The sequence below is a fragment of the Glycine soja genome, chromosome 17 (assembly GCF_004193775.1).
Source record: "Glycine soja cultivar W05 chromosome 17, ASM419377v2, whole genome shotgun sequence".
Classification (NCBI taxonomy): Eukaryota; Viridiplantae; Streptophyta; class Magnoliopsida; order Fabales; family Fabaceae; genus Glycine; species Glycine soja.
Genome location: NC_041018.1, coordinates 5,271,281 through 5,297,504, shown reverse-complemented (window position 1 = coordinate 5,297,504; position 26,224 = coordinate 5,271,281). Strand labels below are relative to the sequence as shown.

General features: G+C 30.5%; 1 protein-coding gene across 1 annotated transcript; it reads right to left on the bottom strand.

Annotated features, from left to right (window-relative positions):
• Positions 1 to 17,736: 17,736 nt before the first annotated feature.
• On the bottom strand, positions 17,737 to 22,374 carry LOC114393956 (protein SUPPRESSOR OF MAX2 1-like). Its single transcript, XM_028355475.1, has 3 exons — positions 20,514 to 22,374; positions 19,728 to 20,025; positions 17,737 to 19,626 (listed from the first exon to the last, which is right to left on the bottom strand). Exons 1-3 carry the CDS (start codon positions 21,716 to 21,718, stop codon positions 18,025 to 18,027), a joined length of 3,105 nt encoding a protein of 1,034 aa, XP_028211276.1. The 5' UTR covers positions 21,719 to 22,374; the 3' UTR covers positions 17,737 to 18,024.
• Between the last annotated feature and the right edge of the window lie 3,850 nt (positions 22,375 to 26,224).

Here is a 26,224-nt window from a genome sequence, read left to right as displayed (position 1 = left end):
ATAGTACGTGAGCAAATAGCTAAAGTCGTGCATGCTCATAACTTCCAAAGATCCACAACAACAAGGGCATGGGAAAGATAATTGTTCTTTTAGTAAGGTGAGACCTTCCTCTCAATCCAGGAAACATGGCTAGTGTCAAAATTAATTTTGATAATCAACAAACAAAAAATCTAGTGGTGCAAGAATCGTTGTAGAAAACATTTATTTATCGTTTTACCAACATTGTGCACGATACCGTAGCGTAATTTTAGAAAACATTTATTTATCATTTTACTCACATCGTGCAGGATAGGGTAATTTTAAAAACATTTATTTATTATATCATCCACATCGTGCACAACAAGGGTGTTTCAGCAAAATAAATACAAAACTTCGTTTTCGGCTACATAATCTGTTTGTTTGGTCCGTTTTTCGAGTCTCTACCAAAAAACTCCTTGTTGTGAAAGCATTTGGGCTGTTCTGGTTCTGGTTTGGGCCTACGGAGGAAGAAATTAATAACCCACAAAAACCAAAATTAAGTAACATAATAGACATGTATATCCTCTATTTCCACTATTACATCATATACCTCTCATTATATTCTGAAATATAAATTTATATTCTGGAATGAGTTTTACTAAAATATAATGGGAGGTGCGGGATGTAATAATGGGAGTGCAGGATCCAATAGCCAACATAATAATATAGATAATAGTTATTGCAATATTATAAATATTAACATAAAAATTACATTTATATATTTATATCAATAAATATTTATTATAAGGTTAAAGTAAGAAATTATTGTAAATAGATATTATAAATAATTATAATAGTAAATAATAAAAATTATAATTATAAATAACAATTGTGAGGTTAAAATAATAATAAAGACATTGTTATAGATTGATAATTTTACCATACTATGTCTTATCAATATTAACATTTATTTTCAGATTTTTTGTTTTGGGCCATACTATGTCTTATTAATAATTTTACTATACTATATGTCTTATCAAAAGTAAATAATGAAAATTATAATTATAAATAACAATTGAGGTTTAAATAATAATAAAGACATTGTTATAGATCAATAATTTTACCATACCATGTCTTGTCAATATTAACATTTATTATTAGAACTTTGTTTAGGGCCACACTTTGTGTTTTTGGTTCATTTTTGGGTTCCCAACAAAACCCTCCCAATTTGTTGCTGTTTGGGCCACTATGAAAGCTCTTAGGCTGCTCTGGTTTCAGTTTAGGGACGTAAAACTAATAACACGCCAAAAACAAAATCAACTAAAATAATAATAGAGATATTTATTATTGTTATGTATTATCAAATATAATTATTAATATAAAATATATCTATAAATTTGAATTAATAATAATTTATATCAGGTTAAAATAATTATTGTCTACTATTATAAATAATTATTTTAATCAATAAAAAATAATTATTATAAATAACTATTGTAAGGTAAAAATAATAATAAAAATAATCATTATAAAAAAATATTTTTACCATACTATATACTATCAATACAAACATCAAAATAAGTTATATTTATATACACCATAGATATAAAAAAAATTGGCATCCACTTGCCCTTTTTTATCTTTTCACCCCTCCCCCCACTTATTTTTTCAAAAATAATTCTATTTTACTCTTCTGTACACACCTCCCTCCTCCTCTCCCTCTCCACACACCACCTTACCCCCTCAACCCCGCCTCTTAATCTTCTTCAAACATCTCACTTTCTTTTCTACAAGTATTACTCTTTTTTTTTTTTTATCTTTCATTGCTTTCTCCATTTGAATTTAGACCCAATTGCTTCTTCTGCAACAACTTTCCTTTTTTCTTTTGTGTGTTGCCAATATGATGAAAACTGTTTTCTATTATTTAACGATACACAACAGAAAATTATCTACAATGTGTATATTGACAAAATCGTGCCAAGATACATAATAGAAAAGTTTCTATTGAGTATTTTGATAAGATACTCAACGGAAATTAGTTTAAGTTTCTGTTGAGTATATTGACAACATTTTGTCAAGAAAAAAAAAACCAAAATTAATTTCCGTCAAGAGTATTTTTGTCAAAACATTTAAAAACAAGTGGAGGGTTAGGAAGATAAAAAAAAAAGGGTCTGAATATCATACGCCCAATCCAAAATTCTTAGGAATAGTAGATTATGTTGGATCCCACTATTTCGAACGTGTTTATATCCAAACCAATGGCCCACAAAGTAGGAGAATAAAAAAAAGGAAATGGGTTCCTAAGGAAACTATATTGGGCCTTGACCTATGAAGCTTTTTCAAAGGGCATATTGACATGGGAAAGGGAACACAATAGGTTCGGTGAAGCACACAGATGGGGCTCATGTATCTAAAAATGGAAAACATTAACAGTACTTATCTTAGACCAAATATTAATTTAACAGGTAACAAAATCTGTGTAGATTACCAGTTGATATAATGAGATCAAAATTGCCAGCTTTTTCCAGACCCATGGAGAACTGACAAAACATCATTATGCAAGATTTGAAGTATTAGATTGTTACTGTCCCAGTGTGGTTATGGGCACGTCTTGTCCTGATTTTTTTTTTTATTTAAATTTATTTCAATAATTGCACCTTATTTCCCCCCTAAAGTATCCTTTCGGCAAGTAGGTTAAATATTAATATCTGATGGTACAGTGACTTTTCCTGAGATATTTTTTTCCCTATATAAATATGAATTTTGAATCAAACTTGTAATCATATGTGTTGAACAATATGTTAAAGGGATTATAATTTCTTTCATTTAAACACACTCTGGTTTTTAATTAATTGCATTGCCAATTTCTAAAGTATACAGTTGAAACATTTTTTTGTTTTAAAATTTAAACTGGGTTTTTCTTGATTGAATGTTATATTTGACAAAATCGTTAATTATGCCATCAGACGTGTTAACTTTTTCTATTTAATTATCTCTTCATTGAGATTTAACCATTATGATTGTTTTTTAATCAATTTAATGTGTGATGTAGAAGTAATTTTTTTTGGGTACATGTGTGATGTAAGTAATATAATAATGTATATAATAAATATAATTTTCAACAATAAAATTTAAAGTTAAAAAGGAGATAATTATTGGTTTTAGGAAATTAACATGTGTTGTATATAAAATAAAGATTATAGTATGTTGGAGGAGGTGGTTGCTGTGACTTTTCCAAATTTAATTCATATCCATCTAGAATATCAATTTGAGCAAAGCTCTGGTGCAAGGAAGTTCGTTCCAGCTCCTCTTGCCCCCTGCCTCAAATCCGACATTAATGTCAAAACTCAACAAGATATGGTGGATATTTCCTCTTTTATAAAATAGATGTACTTTATATTCAATTAGTTGCGCACATTATCCTTGCACCTTTTTAGGATGATAAAATATAGGTAGCGGTTTCATTTCATCTTGGATAGAAGCAACCTAGATTAGAGGATGATGGTACTTTACCATGGTGCCCCCATGTAATTCACATGCTAACCTATTGGTTGTTGGTCGCATGATTTTCTACTCAGAAGATAATTAAAGCGCTGATTAATTAAAATATAATGGGCTCATGCATATGCAAATGATAAGCATCAGATACCTACCAACTCAAATTGTTTGGTTTACTTTATAGTCCTTGGATGGTCAATTATGAAAGGAGGAGCAGTTTTAATTAGATGAGAAAAAAAGGGTGCTGCCAATCTAATTGCAAACGTGATGGTGCTCAAGTGACTCACTTCGAATAGGGGCCCCACCCATTCATCAACTACGAGGAAAAGGCAAATGATAAAGTTGATCAAAATGTTATTCTAAGCATAGTGACCAGGGAACAGGTAAGCATGGTGCTCTAAAAGCCTGCATATCTACCAAAAGATGAGCAATAGAAAAAAGGCATGTTTTGCTTCCTCGGCTACTTGTTCCATCATCCATGCCTCTCTTAACTCCTATCTTACATTATTTATGTCAATTTTCAAATCTCTTAGCCGAGCAATTATTCTATCATATGGGTTGCTTAATAAGGAGGAGAGAGGAATATTTGACAACCCTGACTTGCTAACTTTTTATCTTCCAAAATAAAATATTAGTAAGCAAAGCTTCAGTCTTCAGATGTCAGCATCTGCTTTTTAAAAGGTAACAGAAAAAAGTTGATTCATTCGGTATTCCTTCCAAGACAATCCTTTGCCTTTTTAGGGGTTTGGGTAAAGAATGAAAAGATAGAGAGAGGTGCACATCATTGGAGGAGTGTGAGGGAGGCGTTATCATGCTTAATTGGATATATATGGGTAATGGGTTGGTTGGTGCCTTCGAGTTTTTAGCATATAGAAGATTACAAAAGCTTAGCATAATTGAAGCAGGTTAAAAGCATATGCTTAACTAATACTAAGCCGCTCCATCTTTTTCTGCATCCTTTTGTCCTGTCTTGTGTTGTATGCTGATACTTTCCAATAATTTGTCCACATATAAGGAGTTTCTTCCGAAATCCTACCTTTAAAAAGTATTTGCACTAATCTTCCATTCAACTTAGTACTTGTTATATTTTTGTTATGCATTTATTATTTTATTATTCTAACAACTTGACACTTTTTTAATATAAAAACTTACATCTACAATGTTATTTTTACACTCCTCTATGGTTGCTATAATGCTTTTAGTCTCTATCTCTCTATCGTTATTCTAGAAAAATAGTTATAAGATTAATTTCTCTTATAAAAAATTGTAATTAGATAAATTCTTTTCAAATTATAAATTTTAAAGTCCAAATCTTTTAGCCTTCAAAAAAGAAGTCCAAATCTTTTAACATTTTAAGTAAAATTAAGGTTATAACTTACAATGCTAATAGAGGTTAGATGTAACAGAAAATGTTAATCTCTACAAGATGATGAATGAGGGTTTAAATTCTCATTGAGGGATGTTTCTATTTAATGTCAGTTTATGTCTCAAATAAGAGTATTTGTAAAAGAAGGTACCAATGAAAACCTATATATATATATATATATATATATAAAGTTACAATCTATATCAATTATGATCAATCATTCTTGAATATATTATTTCTGCTTATAAAAAATAAAATAATCAATGTACTTACTTTTTAAAATAAGAAATAGTAATTGTAATAAATGCTAACATAAAAAATATGTAAATATACTTGTGAGGTACATTTAGAATTTTAGAAAATAAAAAAAATTAAACATTTATTTAATACGAACTCATGTTGAAATTTACATCATAAGCTTTGATACAAATTTTTTTAGAATTAGTTTAAAAAAATTCTAAAAACATCATATATCATTTTCATAAGTCCAAACATCGTATATCTTCCAAGTATTTATTTGATGAGTCCAAGTAAATTCCATAAAAAATCCTTTAAAGGCCCCCTTGGTACTATTATTTTCTGAGGAACAGAGTGATTTACTATATTCGTAGGATGGGGTTATTGAAAAGTGAAAATACTTTTCATGTCTATCCAATACTAGTTTGACTAATTAATATCTTTAATGGCTAAGTTTCGTAGCCTATTAACATTTTTCTTAGTCATTGGCGACTTTAACTAATGAGTTATGTGGAGAGTTCATTTTGTCGACACCTTTTTCCAAGTTGCAATTTAAATTCAACAGGGGTCCTTAATTATAGGGTAAAGATGAGTTCAATAAGGGAAAGAGGAGAGTTAACAGCACATTTTTTGAACACGCATTTTATTATATATTAATTAAATTTTATTAAAAACTACAAAATGAAGATAGCAATTCATCAATCCCTTCCACACAAAAAAAGATAGAAACTCATCAAATACAAAGTGAAAACCATAAAAAAAATGTGTTTTTTAATACGTATATTTAAGCTTTTAACAAAGAGTATGTTTTTGGAATGAAATACCATAACTTTGGTCCTTTTAAAAAAAGACAGATTATGTTATTTTTTTCCCTTCTAAATATAAGGTTTAAATTTGATATATAAGTTTAAATTTAATAATCAATTAAAAAAAATACTTCATATATGATTTTTAAAGCAATTCAGTATTACCTAAATTAACAATCTTGCTATGCATAGTATAATTTAATATTGGATAATATATTAAAAAATTTATAGTATAGTACATCCAAATTGTATTCTTGATAGATTTGCATGATAATTTTTAAATTTAAAAATACATCTAAAGACCTAATAACAAAACAAGACCTTAAAATAATCAATAAACTTGTTTTAAATTAAAAAAAATGAGATTAAGCCTTTATATAAATTAATAGATCTTTTAAAAATAAGCCAATAAACAAACTACTTATAGAAATTCGATACAAATTTAATAATAATAATGACATGTCATGTGTATATTAAATCAAACGAATCACCTTACCAGGCTTATAAAATCTTCCTTTTAACCTAAAAGTTAGTGTTTTTAGTTGAATATTTTTTTTAAAACAACTCCTAAGTTTATTTAATAAAACTATCCAAATTAAGTAAATTAAATTTAATGTGAACTAGGTTATAAGTCTTGAACCTACTAAGGCTAGACACAAGAGATTTAGATAATTTGAATCAGATCTTAAATTTGAACTTCAAAACTATTATATAGAAAAAAAAATATAAGTCTTACTAATTATTTATCGTATTTATATAATCTGAAATACTATAAAATTTAGGATTTATAATTTAGTACTATTGTCTTTTAACTTAATTTTCAAAATAACCCTAGTAGAAAATAATAATTAAGAAGATCTATATAAATGTAGAATTTACGCCATAATCTTTTTCGTTATTAGTTAATTACGTAGAATCTAGGAAAAGCTAGGTCATACTGCTTGGCAAATCTCAGTAAAGAATAGCTGCTTTAACGGGAAAATTTAAACTGATTGACTCCTCCAATGGTCGATGATTCAATGATCTCAACACACATTTCAACGTAACTTTTGACAAAACTCATTTATGCTGGGGACCTCCAACAGACACGAAGCGTGTGTGAGAGAGCACACACTTGAATGTTTCATAAGCTAAGAAACTACACAAATCACTACTCATAAATATCTCGTGAAAAAGCTTCATGTTGACAATAATAATACTTCACAACTAATCTCTTTCTCATTTCTATGCTTTTAGATAGCATATTAGCCTCGCAAGGGACAATTTAGGTAAAGAAAAAAGGGTTCGTATGTGTTACCCTGAGCCTGAGGTCTTGGTCAGCATGGATACGAATAATGAATCCTTCTAATAAACCTTTTTTCATCTTTCTTTCAAAGGACCATTCATTCAGATTTCAGGGCATGGAAAATTCATTCACAATAAAGTTTAAGCACCGGCCTTTTGGGCCAACCAACTTTTTAAAAAGTTTAAATAACTAAAGAGAGATGAAGACTCGGATTCCTAAAACCTCAACAAGAAGAAAGACAAAAGATAAAAAGGTTGGTGACGACTCGAATCAATCAATAAATCATACCCAAGAGCAAAAAGGTTTTATAGTTCAATTTCTTCACCAACACTGCACTTCATGTTCCGGAACAAGAGACTGTATAACTATGATAACTTTTTCCCATAAATCTTGTTTTATTATCTAAAACTTACTCTAACGACGACTATCGATCCTTAAAGTGTTAGAGTAACAACTGATCAATTTAATAAACTTAAATACATATTCAAAATATTTAATTAAAAGTATGATACCATTATATGCCTTGACCATGCATGCTCATTAAAAATTAGTACCGATATATAAATTCTCGAATAAGTAATATGTTTGATTTTCAGTTATATATCCTAATGTGACACTTTCTGACAGAAGATCAACCGTCCAAACCTTTTGATGTTCGAATTATTGGATATAATGAATAGAGCTGAATTTCCTAGCTAGCTACAACAGCATATCATTTTCTTCTCTTGATATTTGCAATGCAAACAGTGAGAGCCTAAGAGATGAGCTGTTGAGAGCTGTATTGGTTTTTTCTTTCAACTCTCATGCTTAAAAGAAAACACTCATCTCTTTCATTTGACTTTTGTCATTCATACACAAGAAAGGCGCAGCACTCTGGTTTATTAGAAGAATGAGAGAATACATTAATCTTCACATAAATTTAAATAAATAGAGAACTAATTCCCCATCAATCAAGCAATTGGATGGATCTATATTCTTGCCAAATCAGAGAACGTGTAGTCAGCCAAATTGCTCTATTTGCTTGCTTTCAAATAACGATTTATAAAAAGTAATTAATCAAGACCAATGATATACCAATCTATAGTCTAGGGGGAAAAGAGCAATATTAATTTAAGAATTAGTTGAGATGTGATCATGTATGATTATGGACATTGTAGTATATATATTACAATGTACAATTACATGATTTTGCAAATGTATTGCTCATATTGTAGTGATATTTTTGAGAGATTAGATCTTTCTCTTTCATTTTTAAAGTCATAATACGATTCTCATGGATAAATTATATCGCGCTTAAGAGTCAAAAAGGCTAGGAGACCTATATTGCATTTAAACACGATTAATCTTAGTGAGTTCTCCTATCACAGTTTATTATTTTTGGCAAACCAAATTTTTCTAACACGTTAAGTTACAAACGAGTCGAATTATAAAAAATAAAAATGAAGTAGAACTTTGTGTACACTACTGTACAGAACTTACAATTAACCCAAAGATCATTAAAGAATAAAGTTATCCAATAATACGCCAATTTAAGGAAGAGTGTAATAAGCTAAAATTAAATAAATTACTTTTGGATCTTTAACTTATGAGTATAAAACACTTTTACACTCTTATCCAATCACAAATTATCTTGAATTATTTTAAAATAATTATTTTAAAAATTAACAAATTTATCATGATGAGTTATGATTAAATGACTGTATAATTTTTTTACATTTTTATTGTATAATTTTTTTTATCTTAACTTAGAGTTTAACGTTTATGCAATGATAATAATTTTACACTATTATCCAATTATAAATCATCAATTAAATTACTTTAAGATAATTATTTTAAAAATTAACAAATTTATCGTATATGGTAGTTTGTTTGTGATTAGATGACTTTATAAAAAAATTTACATTATCAGTGTATAACATTCTTTTCTCTTAATTTAGAGTTTAATGCCTATACATTAACAATAATTTTACATTATTATCCAAACATAAATAACTGTGTTTAAATTATTTTAAAATAATTATTTTAAAAATTAACAAATTATATATATATATATATATATATATATTATATAATTGGATGACTCTCTAAATAATATTTAGATTATTAGTGTATAAATCTTTTTATATAAATCGACATCAACAAGTTTTTTTTTAAAATACTACTATCAAATTAATTACAACCAGTACACTGTAAGAAATTTTGTTACACTTATAAATCATACAATAATGTCGTTGAGAGGGCACATCATCATATATACTTTGATTATTTCCATGAGATTAAGTAACATTATTTAAATAGAATAATACATACATCTGATTATTTAAGTAACATTATTTAAAAAGTTTTTTCTTGACTAATAATGATATTTATGCCAATAATAGTCATGTCAATAGCCCGTGTGGTCCCCAAACGTGAAACATTAATTTCTGAATATATATATATATATATATATATATATATATATATATATATATATATATATATATATTGTCATCCATATTTAAGTTTTAAAAAAACAAAACATATTTTATAATTTTTTTGTACATATTGTCGGTTAAATTAATTTATGAGTAGTTACAACATAAAAATATATATAACCGCGAAAGATATATACATACTTAAAAATGTTATGCGATAATTTCATAGAAAATACTTATGCGATAATTCTTGTACAAAAGTTAATATAACAGAGGCTATATTTTCATAACTAAATTAAAAGTTTACGCGTGTATATCCCTGCAAAAAAACACAATATTTATTAATTTTTAAAAGGAACAAGCCAGTCCTCTTCTCGGTTGTTGCTTTCGAAGATGGAACAGATTCGTGAATGAGTTGATATAAGAATCATGGTGGAACCCGCATTGTAAAAAAATAAGACTACTTCGGATTCCGATAATCTTATATGTGCCCTTTCATGGTGAAAAGTGAAGACGATATATATAATGAATCTTTCTGAACTTCTAAGGATAGTTTGTTCCTTTTTGAGGAGGCGTGCCCGATGAACGGATTCAAACCGATATAAAGTTATAAATAAAAGAGAGAATAAATTAATATTAATTTTACTCGTTTTATCTTTTTCAATTTTTTATTATCATTTTTAATAAAACTTATCTATTTTTTATTGAAAAAATATTTGGTTATTTTTTATCTCACTGGAAAAAAAATTGGATCCGTCACTTCTGTCTCCCACGATGTCTTGACATGGAAGTAGCTTTTTTATATATTGACAATTGCATACAGTGCTGTAGATTCTGATGTAAACACTTCTGAAACATATATTGGCTCTGTATCTTTGGTTGATCTATCAAAATTTAGGTTAAACAACAAGGATTATGTTTTGCCTCTACAAGTCAAATTCTCTGTTGGACTACTACTGTATGTATTTTTTTAATATATATATATATATATATATATATATATATATATATATATATATATATATTACTAGTTCATATTTAGTAGTATTACATTATAAATTGTATGTCCTTTTTAGTATTTACATACTTAAAAATACTTTTGATAAGTATTATTTCAATAAATTTCATTTCATCAAACCTACTTTTGAATAAAGAAATATTCAAACACAAAACACGTTGTGTAAACTTTTTTTTTTTTTTTTTTTGCAAACTTTAAGTTTCTAACACACTTTTGGTTCAAACTTAGGTTCATGAATTTTAATCCAAAAGCATGCATCAAGTCATACATCCAAACCAAATAAATAAATAAAGTTCAACGACCATGGATTATGCTTGATTTTTCATTTGAAAAGCTTCAAACTCAGTATAGAAAAAAAAATTATTTTGGTAACATATTTGATTATTCCTCCAAGTACATTTGTCTTAAAGTTAAAAAATATATACTATACTTTTTGTCTTAAAATTAAAAATAATATTTTTTTAAGTTCCATGAAGTAGGCCTGCCAACACCTTTTCTTGTCAATTTAGCTTATTCATTCGATATGCTAATTTGTTTAAACTTTGTTAAGATTGAAGATTCTCTTTTTGCCACTATATACGTATGTGCTTGTTTTTTATGTGAGCTTCACATGATGTCACGACCATGGATTAATTTTTTTAAAAAAAAAAGAAATTAATCACTTCAACTAGAATGACATTGATGAATATATTATATATAAAATTTACATAAAAAGATATCCTTTGACCGATAATTGTTGATGAATAAAGAAAGAAAAATTTTTCCAATACGTTTCCCATGCGTCACTAACTAATTAAATATGTATGAATGGTGTTGGTGTTGTAGGTTAGAATAAAAGGGGTTGTGAAGCAGGAAATGGGGGAGATTTGAAGAGGAGAGTCGTTGAGAACTTGTTTTCATTCGACAAGAGTATAAAGTTATAAAGTTGTAAAGTTGTGTGGGTTGGGAGAATACGACACCACACTGCCTTTTCTCTTCGAATTTTCTGCATCTACACAAAATCAAAGGTAGCTTTCCATTTGATTAACTATTATTCTCTTTTTGGATGGATGACTACGCCACTCCATAAACTTAGTAGTGCTGTTTTTCTAATGCACTAGTTAAAATTCATTAATAATTAATCTTAATTACATTCTTACCCGTGTTTGTCTCTCATGTTATCCATCTCACATCACATTGGTGATTAGTAAAGATATAAATGATTAAAAAAAGGAAAAATCATAGGTTTGATTTTTCTACTGATAAAAATTAATAACAATTAACATTTGTTAGTAAAAATGAAATATCTATGACAACTGGCCTACCGTGTCTATTGAATGATAGACCTAGTAACAGGAAGTTTAGATATTTTAAATACAGTTTTAAGCTTAAATTTTATTGTTTTCTTTGCATATTTTGACAAGTGAGATATTAAAGACAATGAAATAAATATTTTTTTATTTAACCGATTTGACTTTCAGTTTTAATTATTTGATATCTTAATTATTTGTGCTAAATTACGTAAAACTTAAACAATAATAATAAGAATATGATAAAATGATTCTTATTTTCATATATAAACTTACAACATTATTTTTTTCCAAATAAAATGTGATTTTTATCAATTATTTTATAACTATATAATATCTTTACTGTTTGAGTCAAATTTTATGAAAATTAAACAATTACAGTCATATATATAAAGAGTACTTTTTTTAAAAATATTTTAGAACTATGCGTTACATTACTTTTGATCTATGAAAATAGAGTATTAAATAATTTTAAATTGATATAAGATTTTTAAAATATGATCTATCTGATAAAAACCTTTATCCGACTATAGATTTTGAAATAAAATTATTTCATGAAAATTTTTAACATTATAATTTTTTCGATATAAATCATAACAATGCAATTTATTAATATCTTCACATTATAAAATCATTATATATTAATTAATCTTCAATACCAACGTTGTGTATGAATGATAAAAAAAAAATATAAACATTGTGTATTACTTGTTGCTTACCATATCCAAGAACGCAAATCATATTGAGCAGTTAAATTCCTAATTGAAAATGTAAATCATAACTTCTAAAACTTGAAGAACTACGAATGCTTGTAAAAAAAAAAAAACTTAGAGAATGTTTTTTAATAATAAAAACTTGCAATATAATAAATATTTTTTAATAATAAAAAATCAACTTTATTTCTTAATCCAGGTCACTGACATTTACCATTAAATAAATAATCAGAAGAATTAATATAATTGATTTAATCCTTAAAATTATCTTTATCTTTTTTCTAATAAAAATTATCTATATCTTTTATCAATACACTTAAGATGCTTAACATGACCGGAAATTTATTAAGAGAAAATAGATATTAAATTAGTGGGTCACACCATTATTCTTTCCACATGTCTCTCTCGCATAAGCCTGGTTTCTTCTTCTGAATTTGGATGGCATTAATTTGTGATCCAAAGCTACACCATAATTTCAAATTCAGATTCCAAACCCCACTTTTGTTGTTGAAGGAGGACATATAGGGACACATGCAACGAACCCCTCCTTAAGTTACATGGGAAATTATCTGTTCACCAACGAAAATGACATTTTTGGCTGTGAAAAAATTATGATGAGGGGGAGGTTCTCAACTACACACTAAACTATTAACATTATCTTATTTGTCTGTAAATTAGAATAATTATTTAAAATGAAAGTGTTTTTAAAAATTATTTTTAGGAATTTTTATTCAACAATAATGTTTGCAAAGATTTCTTTTAACCCTTTATATATGTCTTTCAATTAATCTTTTTCATCTTTATATTTAAATTGAATTTCCATATTTTTTTAAAAGAAATTATGAATAGCTAAAAATAAATTTGTATCATAATATTAATTATTTATCACAAATTTAAAATATAAATTATATATTTAAAACTATTTATTTATTATGAATTTTAATTATAATATAATTATATATTTAAAAGTATTTATTATTATAAATTTTAGTTATATAAGCATTTATCTTGTGCTTGATAAAGAACTGATTTTAAAGTAAAAGTGGAACATTTTAAATAGTTTGGTTGATAATTATTTTGAAAATGACAATAAAAGGACCATTAAATAACAAGTTTATTAACAATGCATTAGTAATATTTCTTTTACAAACGTGTGTCTTTCCTGATAGATAATATTTATTGAGATGGATTAGATCATATATATATATATATATATATATATATATATATATATATATATATATATATATATTTTAACATTCAGATTCAAGTTTGATATTTCACTTGTTAAGTTGAAATTATCTATACCGTCTTCGATGGTAAAATAAAAAAAAAATCTCATTTTTTTATTTTTACTCCTTAATCATATTATCTAAAATCTGAAAAAAAAACAGCAGTATTAACAAAACAGGTTTTTTTGTCATATAAGACAAAGTTTAAATTTCAAATTTTCATCTCGGTGGTTAAAGGTTAAATATAGATAATTATTTAGTCTTTAGTACCAGCCACCGCGTATATGAGAAGACGAAGAAAACAAACAAAAATAAATAAAAGAAATTCTTTTCGACTAAAATGGCTAGTATTAATTCATTTCACCTACTAGCTATCTAATTGTCCCATGCAAATATGGAAAATCCATCATTTTGGTTTCTTTTTTCTTTTTAAACAATATATTGTATGTTTGTTTTCCAGTTAAAACCTTGGTGGCACGAATTCCAATATGTCTAAACTCGGCCATTTGCGCATCCTGAGGCACCAAAAGCAGAAGTAATTCCTTCGTTATTTTTGAAAGACACCAATTATGTTGAACGTAATTAGTTCCCAAGCACAGTCATAATCATTAATTTCTCAACTGAATGCAGTGTATCGGTAATCTAATAGATATACTTTAACTTTAATTAAAGCATCCATCACATTAGTCAAAGTGCACTTTTACCCTATTTTCCATCATGCAAATATTATATAACTCTTTTAATTAATAAATAAAATTTAAGTTGAATTTCTACACATTATTGATTTAATAAATTTTGCACTCCAACTTAATCAGAAATATTTGTTGGTTTCTTAAGCTCGTTTAAATGTCTCGTATTGCATACAATAATTTTCTTGTGTATCTTTTCATCGCATCCACATTTATTATATCTTACACTTTTGTATTTGTTTTTTTTAATCTTTTTTTCAATTATAAATTTTGTGTAAATAACATTTTTATGATTGATTACACTACCAACAAAATTGTTTATAGTTATTTATGATCGAGTGACTGAAAAAAAGTTTATATTATCTATGTATATATTATATAGTTACTCATAAAATTATATCCTCTTTTTTTTTTGTCTATTTTTCCTCTAAAATTTTCTACATCTAAACTTTCCATTGGCGGCACTAAAACAAGTATTAATTGATTCATTTTTTTTGTCATAAGCATCTTTCTTTGGAAATAATCTTATTAAAAACACCATTAGACATTAAAAGTGAATATTTCTTTAGGTGAAAATAAACTTTGTTAATGTCACGTCGTGAGAAAATAATTTTTTCTGCTAGATCCAATACCAGTTGATCAAATCAATCCATTAAATCTTATATCTAACAATAGTGATTAGATTAATTATGGTTAGGAAAAGCTAGTTGATTAGATCCAATACCAGTTGATATGAACACTTATATTAGGGGTAAGAAAAAGTGTACAAGAACTAATTAATCCATTGTCTCTCATATAATTAAGTATTTTTATTTGAAAATAATCTTGATCAAGACATTGTTAGACTTCAAAATTGAGTATTTCTTTAATTAAATTTTGAACTTTTATTTGTCACATTGTGAGGAACTAGTTTTTTCTGCCAAACCCAACACCTGTTAGTCAAATCAGTCTATTAAAATCTTATATCTAGTGACAAGTGATTAGATTAATTATAGTTAGGAAAAGATATAGTATGATATGAACACATACCCGCGACAGTGATCAGGAAAAATCTTGGGGAATATAAGGGACAAGATTGAATCGAAAATGGTCATAGAAAGGACAGGGTTGGAAGATCCGGGGGTTGAACAAATTGGATAGAGATCGAGAGAGAGAAGCGTGAGAAAAAAGACGAAACATATAATGAAGAGAGGGGGAATGAAAATAAATGAGAACACATGCAAGGTTAGAAGTCTTAAAGGAGAAGGATAGAGTCAAAAATGGGCAACTAGGAATTGAATGAATGAATGTGAAGTATGCACCAAGCATCACTTGTCTTGTTTTGGTGATCACTTGCACTTTGGTGGAAGCGTAGACCAACTTCCCCAAAACTACAACCAATAAAGTCATGCATTAATGGCCTTACGTAGCGTTGAAAACTGGCTTGAGGTGGAGACTCAATCCGTAACAGGTTTTTTTCAATGTACAACTCATCGCCGGCCTTTTATTTCTTTCTTTCTTCATTGGTATCTTCTTGGTTGGTTGGCCTTTTCTTTTGAAACAAATTTGATAATGACGCATACCACCACATAACGGTATAGCTAGGAACAAACATTCTTTACCATCAAGGTTTCTTTTTAATTGATAAGGAAATACGTTAAACATTCATTTGTTTGTCGGTAGGGCTGTCTGTTTGGTACTACATGCTCTGTTTCTACGCTACCAATAATAATTGGCACCCATTGTTCATCAACTAATAGACATTGGTTAGTAACTAGCAAGTATGAATTAGATGAAACATGTGTGATATGATGCGATAGATGGTGCCATTCCCGCTCTTTCTATTATGTGTACTTGTCTTCATCATTCATGTTTCGCTACCTTCCTTTATAACACCGCTCAACTAAGTCTTACAAAAAGATCATACTATATGTTTTTTCTGACTTTAATATTGTCTCAACCCTCATGCCTTAACTCTGCCAGATCTTTTATGAGTTTTACGTACCATTGCTATTAATTATTTACTGAATCTACATTGAAAGATTAGTTTTTGTATTTATGACTGATTTTCATTTTAATCTTTGTATATAAAAAAAATATTCTTCTAGTTTTTACGTCATACAAATTTACCTTTTGATCTATAAGATCGCTTGAGCATATTTAGTGATGCAACTATAATGAAATTGCTTAATCCACTATTAGTAGATTCTACAATGTCAGATACAATTTTAAGGTATTTAATAAGTTTTGTCTTCAATTGTGCAATCTTTAGAAAAATTAAATTAAATCCTACAATTATCTCACGATTATTTAAAATGGTTAAGAAACGGTTTTTATATAAAACTTGTCACGTCAAAACTTTATAACAATATGAGATCTAGTTCTTAATTTAGAAAACCTCATAAATAACTGTCATCAGAGATACTATTATACTAGTAATATTTTATGTAAAAATTAAAATATTGTCAAGAAAGACCTAAAAAAGGGATAAAAGAGGCATCACGACGTCGTGTATATATATATGGTGGAGGTGTGAGGTGGAATCTGTTATTTTCACACTTTTACGTGAGACAGAGAAGAGCCCGAAACTATAGATGCCGCTGCCTTCAAATCAATCATGATTCAGCAACTGGGTCTGGGTGGATTCCTTATACTTTATTTATTCTTTACCCTTAGCTGGGCGTAGCCATCAGTTTCCATCCTAAGTTAAACGTAGTAGCATTTTTTTATATACTTTTCATAAATAATTTTACAAATACAAATTTATTTTATTTTCTGCTTCTAAATTCTACGAAAGAAATAATAAAAAGAATTGTTCGCAACATTTAATAAAATTGAGGTAAAAATGAAATATTTTTATAATCATTCAAAAAATATATAAAATAAATAGAACAAACAACAATTACTCATTTATTTAAAGTCTGAAAATAATTTTAAATAATTAAACACAATTAAAAATGTATCTTAATGATAATTTTATATTAAAAATTTTATAACAATAAAAAATTAATTTTAAAAGTGAAAAAAAATAAAGTTCTTGAAAGTGAAATCCATTTCCTTAAATCAACTTAAACCAAATCACAAACAATTGTGTATTAGGTTAATACATACATACTATCATTCAACAACTACAACAGAACCAATAGTTTAATAACTATTAAATAATAAATCATTACTATTGCATATAATTTATTAGAATTAACCAAAAGAGTGAATATAAAATGTGACAAAGAATGAAAGGGGAAAAAATAGGAAATAATGCTCCCTTTTATTAATATAATGATCATTCTCAGTTTAATTAAATATACCTATTCTTACAAAAGGGGAAAAAAAGAAAACAATATAAAGTTTATAACACAAAAATTAGTTAATCTTTTTCTAAAGAGAAAAAAAATTGACACCCCCAAGAGCCTTGTAACGGTTTTTCCTTGGTTCTACTACGCGCCTTTGACTTTTCCATGCCAAAGTGTTCTATTTACATTTCTACCACCAACAAAAACGGATATCACCATTCACCACCACTGTTTGAATAATATACTATTCTCCCACCACTCTCACAGTAGCAGGTAGCCACTCTTGGGAGCCCCGGCGATCGGAGTAGCCATCATCTTCGAGCCTAAACAGCATGGAAGAGTCATGGTCATGGGTGCTTGAATTCAAATTCTTTTTCAGTTGGTGGAAACAAGGAACCAACACTTTGTCCATCCACTCATCAATGGTGGTTTGGCCTAACCACACTCCACTGGTGATCTTGTCAAGAGCCTCTCCCTGCACTTCAATTGACACCCCATTCCCGACCACCGAGGAGAACCTCTTTGCGATGGATGACGAGAAATTCCGGCGAAGGAGATCGAAATTCAAGGGCTTGAAGACAATGGCATCGTCCACAGAATCCAACAGCTCACGTGGTACTGCTGAGAGTGACCCTCCTACATCATGATAGTTGTCTTCATGTTCCACTGTGAAGTCACTTGAATTGAGGGAACCATCTCCCCTGTCGTCCTCTGCTGCATCAGCAGCAGCTTCGTTAAGATCAAACGATACACCTGAGTTCACCTCTTTACGAGGCTTCAAGGACCTGTCTTCATCGGATAGCCAACTAGGTCTTCGTTTTGATGCTCTCTTACCTGCTGATATGCGTAATTGCCACCCTCCTTTGGCTAAATTTTCAAGCTTTTCTTCATCCAGTAGAGACTCGTTTGAGAGGCACCTGAAGTCCTCCGGCAACCAATTAGCAGTGAGGATAAACATGACATTTCCAAGACTGATTTCACGGCCGTGGGAATCCGGGAACCGGCCTTGTTCCATGGCTCTTCTTATGCTCCCACGAAGAAGGATGTTGGCTTCATCAATGTCCTCAAGCACAATGACAGAAAGTGGGTTCCTTCTTATGGCCTCTGCTATTCGATCAAGTGCTGTTTTTCCACGGAGATGAGGGGCATCAGAGTCTCCTGCATCCCCACGGCGTTGCGCCAGGGGTATTATTATTGGGTTGGACCCAGATGCCAGCTCAGAAAGAGCTGCTGCCATTTTCTTCTTGCCAATTCTGTCAGGACCCACGAACAGTAACCACGTGTCACCCTTGGAGCGTCTTTTTCCATTACCCAGTTTGCATTGTGTTACTGTGCTGGCCACTGCTGATGCTGCATCCTGCTGCCACCACACCTTTTCTGTCAGGCCTTTCAAGAGCTTCTTGAAAGAGTCCGCATCAATCAGCTTTTTGCTCTGTAATTCATCGAACTTGTCTTGTGACTCGGAAGAGAGGCAGCTCAAGAAGTCATTAATGCCTTCTTTATGTGTTTCTTCTGGAACGGCATCAGCTGGCTTTGTTTGCCCAAGGACCAGGTCGGTTGTTACAGGCATTTGCTTTGGGCTCACCGCATGCTCTGGTGGGTGGATTGGCGTTGGATTTGAGCTCAATTGCAAAGAGGTTCCGAGATTTTTATTCCGCAGTATCTTGGGTTGGAATTGGCGCCCCAGTAAATTCATATTGTATAGGCCAGTCATTGACAAAGGAGTTGGAACAAGTGTCTCTGTGCTCACATTTAGCTGATGAAATTTAGGATGCAAACTCAAACAGGAATCGTGCCATTTCTTCTGTATTTCTTTAGTCCTCTTCTTCACATTCACTTCTTGGTTCTATTTAAAATACAAAGGAGTATAGCAACAGTTAGAAGGCATGTATTTTCTAAGTAAGCCACCAAACAACCAATGTAATTAATTGTTTTAATCAAATTCACCTGAGCCTGATCCATTACTTTGCCGTTATCATTATTAGTTTTAGCATTCTGTAACCACTGTGGAAGGGACGGTTTAGCTGCCTCTGATTTGAGCTCAGTATCTGATTTCTTAGTTTCTTCCAACATTTCTGCTACTTCTTGCTCGCAGCTCTGCATACATTGTGGGCAACAAATTGATACTGCAGAAGGATCTATGTTCTCAGAAGCACGCCTCAGTGAAGGGATTGTTGTAGTGGACAAGGTCTTTAACGGCAACAAAGACTCGAGCGAAGTACCAAGAATACCATTGGTCCCAAGCCTGGTTTACAAGTAAATAAAATGGTCACACAATGATAATACCAAATGCCAGGGACAGAATAACCATGTTCCAGATCAGAGCCTAATCAAGCTAACAGTGCTAAGGTAGACAAAAAGCTAAATATCCTCCTGTCTTATAACACTGTCAACAGAAACAGAAACATCACACGTTCTACATTCAAAATGAAAATACGTGGGAGTTCAAGTAAACCCAGTGGTGAGAACAAAAACGAAAAAAGAACAGAAGCAAAACAGAGTTCACACATCAGACAAGATTCATCCACCAACTGCAATCTCAAGTTTAACTGATTCCACGAAGAATACTATGCCAATTCCATAATTTTTAATGTTAATAATTTAATTTGATCTTGCAACAGAATAACCAGAGAAATAAATAAGATTTTGCCAAGACTGAAATAACAAAAAAAAGGGATGAAATTCGATGAAAGTCCTTGAGTGATGAATAAGATGATATGCATCACTAAATACCTGGGAAAGATTCCAGGGAGAGGTGCTCTGGAGGTAATTGGCACTGCCTGAAGATCCCAATCATTTTCCATGGTAGGATGATAAACCTGACACCTCAAGTAAGTCTCACAAGTAGCAGTACCTAACAACCAAAGCCTCCCAGCGCCACCCTCACCGAACTTGCTCACCAACCTCCCTATCTCGGCTACCGCCGCCCTGCCCGCCTCCGCGAGGGTCAGTTGCTGCATGTTTCCCAAACCACCGCCAACGCCGAACCCCACAGGCTGCTCCACCAGCCACTTCAAGTCACCCAAGTCAACGAAAACCCCTCCACACCCAGAATTCCCAATCCTGCTCTCAATCAAATCCCCCAACTCCTGCAGCCTCGCGGGTATCTGCGCCTTGTCACTCGGAAGCTCCTTCTCCAAATGAATCACGTGAGCATTCGCGAAACCCCCTTCTCCCAATTCCTTGTTCTCAATTTTTTTTATCACTTCTTTGATCGCGGCCTCGGGCTCCGATTCCCCGACCAAGATCGGGTTCCTCTTCTTCGTCCTATGCAAAATATCCAAAATTCGTTTCACTTCATCGCCCCTGTGCTGTGCAGCACTCCCCTGCTGTTGTAGCCGCGGGTTCAGATATAAATTCCGCCCCGGGGCGGAATTCACCGGAGCCACCGCGCTTGGCCGGAATCCCAATCCGGAATTAACGGTGGCGGGGACGGCGTTGAGGGACTGTTCGATGGTGGCTTTAACGGCGGGGCTTGAAAAACTGGCTTCTCTCATGACCCTGCTCACGCTGGGATCGTCGAGGATGGATATGATTAACTGTTCGAGTTCGACTTTCACGGCAAGGAGTGGCTGCTGCTGTTGCTCCGGGTAGCCTCGGCGCTGGTGGGCCTGGGCCCGCTTCAGGGCCGCCATCAAGGCATTGGAGATTGGCGGCTCCATGGAAGAGCCCGTGTTCTGAGAAGTAGGCAACCGCTCCAGCGCCACGCTGAAGCATAGCTCCAAGGCTCTGCACTGAAGAGGGTGAGAGGAATTGGGGTGAGATTTTATGCAGGCTTGGCGGAGGAAGCCCGAGGGAGAGGCGAGGAGGGTCGCCGCCACGTGGAGCGGAGTGGTTTGGCCGTGGTTTCGCCGGCCGGCCTCCGCGATTGAGTGGTTGAGAACGCTCGCCGCCTCGGGCGTTAGGGTTTGCTGGATGGTGCTTAGTCCGGCTCTCATTTCACGGCTGGAAAGAATTGAATGGTGTACTGTTGGTGAGGCTCCAGCGAAAAAGAAGAAGAAAAAAAATATAGAGAAGATTCTTGGATTTGGGTTGGATTGAATTGAATGAAGGGTGAGTGAGAAATGAGAAGAGAGAAGGGGAGGAGAATGAATATGAATCTGATGAGAGGGAGGGGTTGCCTTTCTGCGGGGGGTACTTGCTTGACTTTATGGGAGAGGAGAAAAAAGAGACGAATGTGTGTGAAACTTACACTTGGAGAGGGAGAAAACGAAATTAGTGTGTGGCGAGATAAGATAAGAACACTTTCAATATAGACAAATTCACATTTTCAAGGGTGGAGGATGGGTTGGCAAAACAATCAAAACAAAGCTTTTTACAAACACAAACAAAAATCAACAAAGCAATACCCTAGTAGTAGCTACCCTGCTTGCTTTTAACTTGCTTTCTCTCTTTCAGGATAAAGAGCTATTTGGAATTCGGAATTCAACGCGAAAAGGAAATATCAGATCCCCTCCTTTCCTTCACCATTCTGCTTCTCTCTCCGTCCATGTCAAACAATAACCAATCTGTCCCGAGGGGGGCGGTGAATATAAAGCTACCTCCTTTTTTCATCAACTAAGCAACCAAACTTAACTAATTAGGAATATTATTCTATTCTAATTATCCGTGCACTACAGACGAACAAGGTAAAGAAGATATAAAAGAAATTGTTTCTTTATTGTGGGGAGAGAGAGACACGGAAGTAGAGAGAATTTCTAGTAAACGGAGAATTGATGGATGGATGAAAGTACTATCGGCTGCAAGGATTTCTGGAAGAAAAAAAAAAATGCTTTGTGGACAGAGCAATCTGCTCTCCTTTTTGTGTCATCTTTATTTTTTTAATATTATTATCACTGTTTTATTAATTCAAGACTTGCCTTTAAATATTTCTTGTCTGCATTTTTTTATAATTCAATTTAAAGGCTAATTTGTCTCGACTCAACAGATTAGTTATGATGGACCAACCCAAACCACCTTTTTTGCACACCACAGGGATATTAATACTATATTCTCCATTGGCCTATTATTTAATATTTCAAGATTCTTCATAGTATTTTCAATTAAGTAATTTAATTATTATTTAAAAAAATGACTGTAGTAATAATTAATATTTCTATAACAGTGATTGGATAGAGAAATGTAAAAACTAAAAAGAAAGATGATGATAGGAGAGAGGACTGAGGTCTGGCGAGTTTGGATTGACTGGCTTTTTAGTTTCTCTCTCATAGTGGTTTTGTTTGTTTCATAAAACTGTAACAAAAAATGTACCACGCACGTAATGGAAGTTTCACCACACGAACCAAGACCCAATGGACACATAGAGTGGGGGCCCTCACGCGCCTAGGAAATGTGATAGTAACTGCTGCTGTCTCACTCTTCAATTTTGCCTTTCAACCAATTTTCTGCTTTTCACACGCAACACCTACAAAAGGTATCTCCCCACTTTCACCTTTTTCATACTTAAATTACTCTCTCTCTCTCTTACTTTATCTCAAGTCCCAGGCTACGTGATCCTTTGGCAAGTTACCATTACCGCATGAAAAGAGCCACCTATTTTCTTAAGCTAATCCTTAATTAATTACTTACCCGCTATTAAACAAAAACTTTTCCATGTACCAAAAAAAAACAAAAACTTTTCCAATCAGTTACAACTATAAAGTCAATAATACTCAAGAGTAATGACATATACGGACTGGAGTATCTTTTTATAAATCTTTTAAATATTTTCAAAGAAACCATTAAATTTTTTAAATACAGTAAATAAAAAAGTAAAAAAAACCATTAAATAAAAGATTTTTAAAATAAATTAATATATTTAATGTTTTAGAAGAATATTCAATATTTTTATATTTAAAAAGTAAGGAAATTAATGTAGGAGAATCTAAAATTTTCCTGTTTCTTCTATCTTAAAATAATTATCATTTAAAGTTATTTTACATAAAAAAAATAATAAATTTAAAAAAATTAATTTTACATTATCATTAATTCACTTATATATTTTTTAGTTTATTGTTAATATATAAAAAAACATAAGTGAAAAAAATTATTATTATTATATTAAAAATTAAAATAACAATTATATTAAGATAATTTTTTTTCTTATACGAAAATTACACTGGGACGAGGGACTAGTACCATATTTTCTCATTAGTTGGGTAATTGCACAAAATTTTAAATTCAACATTAAGCAAGATTATTTCAAAATAATAGCATATACTATGACCAGTAATGAGTGTAAGTCATTTAAGTGATATCAATATGAGTTTAGCTCTTGTCTTGAAATTCAGATTCAATAAAACTCTACTTTGGAATCACGTTGTTGCATGACTTAATGTTTGTTAAAATGAAAACGATAGCCCCGTTAGCTTTTGTGATTGACCATATATATACATAATCACTTAGAATTTTACAAGCATTTGCTTTCAATGTATAAATATATGTGCCTTTCAGTTTCAACTCGATAGCAATGAATCTCGACCCTTGCCAGAAAGTTCTGATTAATCCAAGTTTAACGAAAAAAAAAAAGTTGGAGGCCGAAAGATGTCGGGGGCATTGCTTAAGTTTGGGTCATTCAAAAGTAAAAGGTCTTTTCTTGTTCTCTTTTTTTATATATATATATACATACAGATGATGTGTTATTACTTACTTTCAATTATATATTAAAAAACATTTGTCAAACAAAAATATGAGTAATTTGTGCTTAAAAGAGGAAGTGCATTAAATGCATTGAAATGGTTGAGTCCTAACCTTCCCAAGCCACAGCCGCCCAATAATATCTGGCATTAAATTCAGTGGACAAATTCAACTTGGTTTTATATGGACTGACCTTCATTGAATCCGAAAAATAACAATCTCTTTAAAGAAGAAAACGACCTCGGTAGAACAGCTTCTTTTAATTTTTAACTTACTCCATATACTAAGGACATGTTAATTTCCAAAAGGAAAAACAAAAAATAAAAAGAGAGAGAGAGAATGTACAGTGTATGCTAAAATAATTGAAACTAAACGACACAACACCCTTAACTCAACATTTTCGCAAATTATCATAAATAAAAAATTCAGACTAGCTATTATCTTATCATTCAATGTTAATTAAATAATTGGTGTCTTTATGACGTTAATGTGTCCAACAACTACATCTTGCAAGATTTAGCTACTTGAGGTTTTTTAGCAACATATAACAATACTTTAAGGTGTAAACCTTAAAAAAAAATCAATTTTAAAATAAACATTTTCTTAAGAAGCAGATAAAAATTTACTTCTTAAAATAAAATAATTAGAAAAATATTTTTTAAAGTAAAGATAGTTTAAACAAACACACTATAAAATAAAAATTTAATTATTTTATTAAAATAAATATTTATTTAAGAAATAAATTTAAACAAAATGATCCATAATGTTCTTTATAATTATAACAAAAAGGTATAATCCAGGAAGAGAAAAATAGATACAAATTTTATCGGACAATAATAGACTGAAGAAAGGAAAAAAAAAAACTTTATCCATCTCTGTCGAAGAGGTTCATGTCATGTTATTCCCTCCATTTTAAAGTAATCCTAATTTTATATTACTTTAATTTTTTACCATTTTTTTGTCAATTTAGTAAACCCAAAAAAACACCATTCTCTTTATAAAAAAAACACCATTCTTCTTAATTTTAAAAAATTATTCTTTCAAAATTTATATGATAATTCAGAAAATAACTAAAAGCTTTTAATTTTAAGGAAATACAATCATGTTTGACCTATCCTTTCACTCTTTTAATGTCCCCGTTTATTTCACTTAATAGAGAATTAGAGATGTTAACACCCAGAATTAAAAAGAAAAAAAAAATGTTCGCAGTTTGCACCTCTCAAACGTAGGTGTGGGATCATTATTAATACGTATGTATATGGAAAAGGCATTCTGCATTTTGTACGGACATATATATGCCTTTACAAAATAAAAACATAAAAGTGTAGTAGTTGATTAATGTACAAATTAAATATACAAGATCTTAAATCAATAATAGTTCCATTAACATACTTTAAACACAAGAATCACTTAACGGGCTCAATACATTAAATAAAAAAATCTTAACGTCAGTTCTCGTAATTAATTCTAAATAATTAAAATGATAAGATTTAGAAAGAAAAAAAAATATTACTCCATGTAAAATTAAACACTTTTTAATTAAATCTGACTAATTTTAAATATCTAAAATTAAACTTAAAATCTAATGTTAAAAAAAATAAAAGGGAGCATTACAGATAAGAAATGATAAGGAATGCTCTATCACTAATGATAATGGTGATTATGCAAGTGTGAGGAAATAAAATTGAAAATAACAATACGATATTGATTAAGGAATTCACGAAAAAATATTTAACATAAAAATTAAAAAAAAATGTAAAAAAAATATAATGAATAATATAATTTATATATTTTAATATAAAAAAATTTAAAATTTCTATGTGTATTTT

Coding starts and splice junctions, on each gene's coding strand:
- LOC114393956 (XM_028355475.1), bottom strand. CDS start 21,718: ATGAGAGCCGGACTAAGCACCATCCAGCAAACCCTAACGCCCGAGGCG. Junction 20,026..20,513: donor CTCCCTGGAATCTTTCCCAG/GTATTTAGTGAT, acceptor CTTGTAAACCAG/GCTTGGGACCAATGGTATTC. Junction 19,627..19,727: donor AAGTAATGGATCAGGCTCAG/GTGAATTTGATT, acceptor TATTTTAAATAG/AACCAAGAAGTGAATGTGAA.